This window comes from Stegastes partitus, unplaced genomic scaffold, assembly GCF_000690725.1.
Source record: "Stegastes partitus isolate 25-593 unplaced genomic scaffold, Stegastes_partitus-1.0.2 Scaffold180, whole genome shotgun sequence".
NCBI lineage: Eukaryota > Metazoa > Chordata > Actinopteri > Pomacentridae > Stegastes > Stegastes partitus.
The window spans coordinates 638,695-648,545 of NW_007577911.1; the positions used below are offsets into that span (position 1 = coordinate 638,695).

The following is a 9,851-nucleotide window of genomic DNA, read 5'->3' on the forward strand; positions in this document are numbered from 1 at the left end:
CTGCTGCCATCAGGCAAACGTTTCCAGAGCATTAAAGGAAGAACCTCCAGAATGATCAACAGCTTCATGCCACAAACTGTCAGAATGCTGAACTGCCAATCTAGATATGCAAACACTTGTTTATTTAAATTGCTTTAAGTTATTGGATCCTGAAGAAACGCTCTCTCATCTTGCCTGTACTACTGTGTATGTACAGCAACATGACAATAAACTTGATCTGATTTGAGACCTAACATTAACTAGACAACTCTCCACTGTTCTGTGAGGAACTCCGTTGGGCTGCAAACTCCTCATGTTGATTTTCCATCCCGCTCTTCTTTCTGCTCATTCTCTCCCATGAGAGATCAGAGGCCTTCTTGGTGTCAGTCTTTGTCAACTCAGACTTTCTGCTTCACACTGTGCGCTTCATGTGACTTCTGCACAAAATGACCGCTTAATCCTCACTAGGGTCGTGGGGGGCTGGAGTCTATCCCAGCTGGCTCAGGGTGAAGGCAGGTTCACCTGGACAGGTCACCAGTCTATCACAGGGCTACAGACAGACCACCAAGCACACTCACATTCACACCTACGGACAATTTAGAATCAACAATTAACCTAAACATATTTTCAGACTGTGTGGGAGGAAGCCGGAGAACCTGGAGAGAACCCACGCTGCACAGGGAGAACATGCAAACTCCACATAGAAAGATCCCAGGTGTCCTCACCGGGACACGAACCAATGGCCTTCTTGATGCGAGGCAACGGTGCTAACCACGGAGCCACCTTGCAGCCCAACCTTGAACCAAAGCCACATAAAGAGGAGCACAAACGCACATTCTTCATTCCCAAAATACATGATTTTATTTGTTTTTACAACCTCAGTTTCTGTTGTGTTTTCACATTACACAATGAGGATGCACAAACACAAAAATATGTCAACATAAATATGTGAATTTGTATAAATTATGTACATCATAAGTTAAAAATGCACATGTACATTCTATATACAGTGGCATGCATCAGACCCTGAGACTGACTGTAAACATGAAGCATCCCAATGTGGGAACAACTAAAAAAAAAACAACATTGTACAGCAGATACTACATATCACTGTACAACTGTGTGATAAATGTTTGTTGTGTGCACTACAGGCAACACAATGAGCAAGAGGGGGCGAGAGAGTGATGAAAATGGACAGTTCCAATGTATGCAATTCCTCACATTAGTTCGACTGAATCTGCTCTGAAATCATAACTGTATAATCAAGTGTTGCAGATTTTCGTAACACATTTTGCCAGGTCAAACACACACACTGACACTGCTCATGTGTATTATGTGTGCTACTGTCTTTGTTTTTAAATATGATTGTGTCTCCCCCTCCTCCCTCTTTCATTAAAGCCTCCACCTTCCAATGTCGCCATCTGGAATAATTTTAAACCAATTTGATTTCTGATTTAAGTGTGCAGGAACAATTCTGCAAGACAAGGAGGCTTCCTGTCACTCAGTTGCAGAGGGTGAAATAAGACTGCTGTTTGAGGCACTGCTTAGAGTTGCTTTCTTCCTCCCAGTCCTCATCTTCATCTTCACTCTCAGACTCGTTGTAAAAGCTGATGGTTGCCTGAATTGGAAAGTTCCTCAGTAAGGTCTCTCCATCGCTGTATAAATAGTCAAATGACTTGGATTTAGGCCAGAACAGCCTGTTAGAGAAAGAAACCATACAACAGTCTGTTAATAGGCGCTAAAAAATTGCAGGCTTGCAAGTTAAATACCAAGAAACAGATGTGGTAGTCAAGTCAAACCACACTCACTGCAGGTGTGTTGTGGATTTCATGCATTATGTATATGCTGACAGTAGGCTGTGCCCATTTGTAAGGATGGAAATGTGGCAACTGAGAGGATACTGACCTGACAGGATGTTGGAAGGCCTGTGATTTCCCATCTGATGAGAAGCAGCCTGGCACTGTGGGTATGGAGTGAGGCTAAGGAAGTTAGAGACAAAGAGAAGGAGTGCACGCCATCACTGCTGAGCAGAAGCAACCAAAACTTGTGATTTTTTTTTTTGCTCTTTCACATCAGCAATTCTAAAAGTCGTATTCTATCTAAATTAATTTAAAATGCTCTGTTATATGCTAAAGGCAACATGCATGTTGAGTAAACAGGTCTTTGCTGTCTTTTGGAACTTTGTTGTAAGTTTGCAGTTTGTACTGTTTACAGACAGGACTCTGCAAACTAAATTTATCACAGAGATCAACAATTTTATGATGCTTTGCAACGATGACCATGCAAAGTGTAGGAATATAAATCAATCCAACAGGAATGTCAGCTTGCACATATTTGATTGGCTAATGCCGCGCCTCGCCAGATGTCTTTATTGCGGCAAGAAATGATCCTGGTCCTGCTTTTTAAACAGATAACCCTGCATTGCTTTGCTGCGGCTCCCAGTGTTTGCACTCCCACTGTGCTAACAGCCTAGCTCTATTCAAATAAATAAGAAGGTTGCGCATTGTCACGCAGTGTAAATCAGTCTGAATGCATCTTTAAACTACTTGATGCTGACACCTTTAATATGACTCATCCCTCAGCTAGTTTGTCTGGTCAGACGTTTGGTCTCTCATTAACTCTCAAAGCACTGTCAACTGACAAGATCACTCATTCACTGACAACTGTCTTCAATGAAAGGAGATGTTGTGACTTACAAAGGACAGCTTGTTTTGTGGACACTGCCCTGGCCTACCCCTGCTGGACAACCATGGTCTCCACAATGAGGTCTGGCTGCAGAGAGGAGGCACACAAGAGAAGACTGATTAGAATACAACAACCTGTGTACCCATAACCCACATCTGGTTTGTGAATATGCTCCAGACCACAAAAACAGTTTGCAAACCCAAATCAGTTTCTGTTTACTTTGTTTAAATTGTGGAAGCAGTGGATGCATTTACACTATGAAAAAAGTATGGCTGCGACATCTGTCTGTGTTTTCCCTGTGCTGTCAAATTTTGAAAAAATAAATAAATAAAATGGATTTGGTGTGGGCTGCAGGGTGGATCGGTGGTTAGCATCGTTGCCTTGCAGCAAGAAGGTCGCTGGTTCGTGTCCTGGTGAGGACACCCAGGATCTTTCTGCCTGGAGTTTGCAGCGTGGGTCCTCTCCGGGTTCTCCAGCTTCCTCCCACACAGTCCAAAAACATGTTGAGGTTAATTGGTGATTGTAAATTGTCCGTAGGTGTGAATGTGAGTGTGCTTGGTTGTCTGTCTCTAAGTGTAGCCCTGTGATAGACTGGTGACCTGTCCAGGTGAACCTGCCTTCACCCTGAGTCAGACTCCAGCCCCCCGTGACCCTAGTGAGGATGAAGTGGTGTATAGATAATGGATAGATGCTATTTCTATTTCTATATCTATCTATGCTATATCTATCTCCCTCCTCTCTATATATATACATGTATACATTCATATATATTTTTTTGTTTCTTGTGATTCTTTATTCTTATTTATCTTATTACTATTCTTTTGGTGTGGAACAGGTGCACAACGCATTTCACTGGGCGTTACACCATGTATAACTGTGTTTGTGACCAATAAAACACCTTGAATCTGAGGTGGAGGCCTTTGAAAGCCCAGTACCAGCTGCAACTGTCGCCTAGCAACCGTTAGCTAGCAGGTTAGCTAGCATTCGCTTTGACTACACTTCTGCACACAACCTGTAGTTGGGTGTTATTACACTGCGACTAATGACATAAAGGTATGTTTACATATTTACCTGTAATGGCTTTCGGCATTACAGGAAGCTGGTAAACTGCCATCCAGCTACGTTAGCTGCTTAGTCATTGTACATTTTAGCCAGTGAATTGTCCTTAAATAAAAAAGTATTTATTAGCACTCTCTCGATCAAAAGGAACATCACTGAAGTTGGACTAAATGATCCAGCATCACATCGATACCTACCTGGCGTCTGTGTCCGAGCTGCTGCTGCCTGTCATGGGGCGCGACCACGGAGCTGTGCCGAAGGAGGGCTGCTGGAGGACCAAGCATGCGGAACTCATTCTTTTGGCCTCTTCGTCTGGGGAAGGTTTGGCGAAGTACTTGCGTTTTAATTGTTTTTTCAGAGGACTGCTACTTCGTTCACTCTACAGCTACTGGAGCAGATGGAAGCTGCGCCTCAGAGCGCCGCGCCGCCGCAGTCAACAGTCCACGGCCGGTTGTTGTTGCAGCGCGTGTTTGTGCAGCTGTGAGGAAGGACCAATCAGCGCTCACTCCTCCCCCCGCAGCTGTGAGGAAGGACCAATCAGCGCTCACTCCTCCCCCAGCAGCTGCTAGTGATGAAAAACATGGCAGAATATAACAGGGCTGTGTTTTCAGTTTGAATCCACTTAAAACCATCTTTTAGGTAGAAAATGTTCCACACTTTACTTGTTAGCTTAGTCAATGTAAAACCTAAATAAAACTAAATCGTTATGGTGAAGCGCCCTGCAAAGAAAGCCTGCTCTATTGATCCCAGAAAACTTTGAATTGTCTTAACCAAGATATGAGAATTTAAAAAAAGAAAAAAGTACTGAGGGGTACAAAATATAAAATAAAATAATAAAAAATCTAAATATGCCACTATGAAATATGTACAAATAATTTCAGAAGTAGAATTTACAGGCAATGGACTGCCCTAAGATCTGTGCTGTGGCTCCATATGAGTGAATGCTCACCTGTCTCATATGAAGAAAAGTGTGACTTGCTGTTTACTGATGAATCTTCTTATTGAAGCGTTTGCTGTTGTACCTTGCTTTGTAACGCTCTTGCTTTGAAGATGCTTGTATGCATCGAGCTGCTGTTGGAAGCTGCAGTTCTTTATTAAACCAGGAGAAAAGACATGCAGAAACAGCTGGAAGAAAACAGAACAGACCACTTCTGTTTTTGTTCATGTTTTGTCAAAACCTGGATCATATTCGTTCTAAGCGTTTCTTATTAATCTCACCTGTTACTTTGTCTTCATCACAACAGGCTAAACTTTGTGATAGATGCAATACAACCGGCATGCTTTTGTGCAATTTCTCCAATATTCACACAGAGACTGTAGCCTCTAGTGAAGTGTGTTGGCATTGTAACAAACCTTCAATTGCCTGATGTACACTTAAAAAAGTCAAAGCATGAGACCTGCTGTTGAGATTCTTAGGGGATGGGTGGTGCTGGTCTCATCTCAATCTAATTTTCTCTTATTAATTAGACCTAGTTTCCTGTTGCCTTTCTCACACACAGTGTCCAACTTGTTTCTCAATTGTTTTCACAGACAACTTGGTGGTTTTTAGATTTCTCAGCACCCTGCCATGCTGAGCTGTTTGGACAAGAGAGGGGGTTTCTTCCAAAATGCTCACCAGCAAAAGGCTGCAGGGGGTGTTGGGGCATTATAGGACCTGCAATAAGGTAACACAAACACTTAGACACATGTTTATCAGCTGTAGTTTACCCATTAAAGCATCAGTTCATCCATAATCCAATCACTGTCTGTTAATTGGTTTTAAGAAAATGTTATTTTCTTTGTTCCTTGTTTAAGCAAATAAATTAAAATTTCCAGCTTTGTTCCTGCAGTATTTTAGAGCATGAACTTCAACATTATCGAGTAAATTTTCCTCCTCCAGTAAAGCAAACCCATTGCAAAATTATGATCTATTCCAATTCATTACATTTTTTTCTTTTCTTTCTTTCTTTCTTTCTTTTTTTTTTTAACGGTATGATGAGCTGTTGCTTGTTTGATCGCATTATCAATTCTTGGCCACTTAGGTCTTGGGTTGTAAATCAAGCAGTGTTCAATTACTCTAAGACACTGTGTGCACTGGATCAGCTGTTTAAAAAAGAGCAGCTGAACTAGATGGATGTGGTTACGACAGTTTCTGAACTCCAGACTTTTTTGCGGTTTTCTATCGTACTCTATACACATGATATTGTATCACAGAGTTTTAACATAACGTCACGCCTTGGATAAACCTAAGCTCAGACTATTTTAAATGAGGCAAAAGCAAGATTAAGTTTCATACTCTTTTCAGCAATAATGGGTTTGCTTTTAAAAGATATTTTGAACAAATGTTCAAAGTTTTCAGTCAGACTGATATCAGATTGCTGTGTTTGAATTGAAATCTTTATACATCAGTTTGGATGCATTAAAACGGGAAACAGTGCACAGATCCCCAAGCTTTCCTACATATTATGTGTCTGGATAGGCAGGAGGTAGAGGACTCCACTGAACTCCTGTGACATGCAGTGGGTGACAGGCTCACAACTATGCTGCCCTTGCTTGAAATCCACCATTCTGCTAGAACTGGGAAAGATCAGAGTAAACAAACCAACACTAAACAAAGCTCTGATGTTTTTGGCATAACAGTAACTTGTACTTAAACAACAGTAAGGGATTTTAATCATTGAATGAAAAGTTTGGAAACACCTTATGGAGAATGCATTTTCTGTTCTGCATATAGACAATGTTTAGGCATTTATTTCACCTTTTCTGAAAGGTTTGCCTTTTTGTGAATCTTGTGGAAGTTAAACAGTAATGTTGAACATGATGTGTGCATATTTGACTCAAAGAGAAACACAGTCACCAATATCCTCTGTTGCAGTAAACTAGTTCAACCAGCAGGGGTCCTCCTCTAACCATGCTGATATGAGAAAAGTCTTTAATCCTGGGAACTGCAGTCTCTAGTGAACTTAGATTTAGTAAAAGCTATTGTTCTTATCAGGGGACTGGAGACAGCTCATGAGGCCCTTCCTCCTGCCTTACTCAGGTGGAGCACAGTGCACATACCCCTACATTTTAACTGTGGGTGCTGAGAGAGACTTTGCAACAAAAAACCTTGTTCTATCTGACCCTCTTGGTCAGAACCTGTTTAAATAAGAATTGTGTCCACTTTGATGTCCCAGAGAAAACTGCATCCACCGGTTGTCTCTGTACATGCTGAGTCACAACAAAGATTCAGTCAGACCACAGGACGCTCTTGTATTCTAAATGCCTTAAATGTTGAATGACAAACGAAATGATGAAAATCCTGAAAAGAATTTAAAATCCTTCTCCTCACATACAAAGTCTGTAATGATGAAGCTGTGTCTTATCTGAAAATAGTTTCCTCATTTCCTGATAGAAAACTTTGCTCTCAGAGCGCTGAGAGCAAAGGAACCCAAAACTTTATCTTTCATTTCAGTTTAAATTCAACTTCTTTCTTTTTTTTTTAAACCAATCATTTCTAGACTGATCAGCAACAGTAACATTAAAACATAAACAAGGAAGGATGAAATGAATTTTTAATCTCTTGACAATGAAATATTGTCCTGGAAACCTTCAGTCCTGCCATTCATTAGGCTACTTTGACTACAACCACCCACCTGAAATTGGTTGCAGACTAAGCACACAGCCCATGGCACTGGCACTCCCCAGTGCACAATAGGTCCCACCACACCTTCAAACTGCTCAGGAACAGCTCAAAGCCCAAAACAAAGAACCCTAGGCATTGACTGGACCGTCTAACTCCATTAACCGTAACATTTTACGTGTTAAGGTCAAGACCTTACCAACCCCCTGAAGGACTCACAGCATGTTGGGATTTAGCAACATACATGGAATTAAATTGTTGGGGCTTTTTTTGAGGACAACAAGCAAGTCGGCAGAACTTCAATTATTCTATTTTATGGGAAAGACTTGGGTAATGGTTAGGGCAAAGTTAAGGTTAAGGTTTATTCACTGATTTAAAAACAGTGATGAAAGTGTAGCTACTGAGGCAGGATTATTTTCCTTAAAGGAATTATATTTATAATGACATGAGAACATAGACACACAAAACACTTAAAAGGCATTTAGTTTGCATTTCTCTTCTTTTTTTAGAATTCAATTTTAGATGTTTAGCAGCGGTAGATGTCTCTTTAAATCTTGTTTTTAGGTGCGTTTTATTCTTACATCCTGTATCACATCATTTGAATTCACTATCCCATGCACTGAATTCATGTTTGTATTTATGTAAAGGAGCGATTCAAAGAATGCTTCCTTAGGTTTAGCATATGTTTGCTAAACCTAAGGAAGCAGAATTTCTATCACCTGAGTTTCCTGGGTTTGAGGTGCATGTTTTAAGGACTGACACTCGATTCATTGTGAATTGATGTTGAATGAATGAATATTAATGATAATAGCAACAGCCTGAGGGTAGCTGCCGTAGCTAAATGACATGTTTTGTTGATTTCTGAAGTGACAAAACTAAATACAATCTCTACAGTGATTTTTTCTGAACATATAGCAAAATACTTTACCTCCACTTGACACATTAGGCACCTAATGTTGTTTTAGTTTGAGTAATTTGTTATAGACCAAACACATATACAAAAAATTATACATTATACAGCATTCAGTGCAATAAATATCAGTTAAACATACAGTAAATACTAACTGCAATATACATTAAGTCCAATCACATTTCACTTGGCCATACACCCAGTCATTTACATGTATTTTACTTTAATCTACTGTTTAATTTTTAGGCTTTTTCTTTCTTAGTTTTCACACAACAGGCTTTCAGCACAGCCTTCACTACATATATTGCTTGTGTATGTGACATAATAATTATTTGAATCACTCCTTTACACAAATACAAACATGAATTCAATGCAAATAGCACCAACAGTGTATGGTTTGGTCCGCAGGCCTGATAGATAGATACAGCCTGGATATATTAGATGGGAAACAACGTGCTGCTGTGACTAGTAAATCGTACAAGCTAACTGAATAGCTAAGCTAAAATTGTCACATAATACAGAGACAGTAAAGTCTGAAGATTGTCTCATTGTGTAATTTAAGTTGTACTATTAGTCTGCAGTTTATTTTGTAAAGAAGAGTAGCAATTCATCGCCGTGCAAACACGTTTATGTCCTTCTGAAAAAGGCAATAAGGGTGTGGCTGACCATAGCACACATCAACAGTTAAACGTGGCCTCCAATGCATACATATTCATGTTCAGACAAGTGACTTTTCTAAGGTCAAAAAAAAGAACGGGCTTTTCTATCTCCTTCATCACTGCTATTGATTCCTCAGGAAAGCTCATATATTTGACTTGAAATGTGTCAGAGTTTAATTTGCATTTGTCAAGACTACATCAACAGCAGCTGCCCAGTTATAAAGGGTAATGTGAGTGTCAAACCTCTTCATTTTTAGGTGTTTTGTCCAGACCATTTATCATCTGGAGAGAAACAAGAGATTTTATCTGCTATTGTAATTGGCTGTTGTTTTTTTAATAATAAAAAAGACACTCTTCTCAATAAATGCAGTTATGCTTTCTGCAATTCATCAAAAGTCAACATGCCTTATTGTGTACAGTACTAATACTCAAGTTAGTGGACAGACACATGAATTATAGAGAGGAGTTAGACATCCCTTGAAGCGGCCGGTTGTTTTGTGTAGTACAAAGTAATCTGATTTACCATTTCATTTCCATGCTGCAGCACACAGACAGATGCTTTGCATACAGTTAGAGCACAGCTCCGGAGGGCAACAACACACAGTACAGTCAACAGTCTCCTGCAGCCACTTAAGGAAACACTAACAATCCAACGAGAATTTCATTACTCACTTACAAAAATAAATAAATAAATACATACAAAAAATCAATATATATATATGTATCTAGATTTTGAATATTGTGAATATTATTACTATAGTATAGTATAGTATAGTATAGTATAGTATAGTATACATTGTTATGCTATGTTACGCTACGCTATACTATACTATACTATACTATACTATACTATACTATACTATACTATACTATACTATACTACTAAGGAGCAACAGGGTTTAGCCTCTTGATTAATTGCCAGTTTGTATATTGTAGTAACACATTGTTTCCAATCTTG

The 9,851-nt window shown here is 39.7% G+C and overlaps 1 protein-coding gene across 1 annotated transcript; it reads right to left on the reverse strand.

The window, feature by feature from the left end:
- Nucleotides 1–847: 847 nt before the first annotated feature.
- Nucleotides 848–4,124, reverse strand: ripply3 (ripply transcriptional repressor 3). Its single transcript, XM_008280069.1, has 4 exons — nt 3,921–4,124; nt 2,676–2,751; nt 1,885–1,958; nt 848–1,676 (listed from the first exon to the last, which is right to left on the reverse strand). Exons 1-4 carry the CDS (start codon nt 4,016–4,018, stop codon nt 1,481–1,483), a joined length of 444 nt encoding a protein of 147 aa, XP_008278291.1. The 5' UTR covers nt 4,019–4,124; the 3' UTR covers nt 848–1,480.
- Between the last annotated feature and the right edge of the window lie 5,727 nt (nt 4,125–9,851).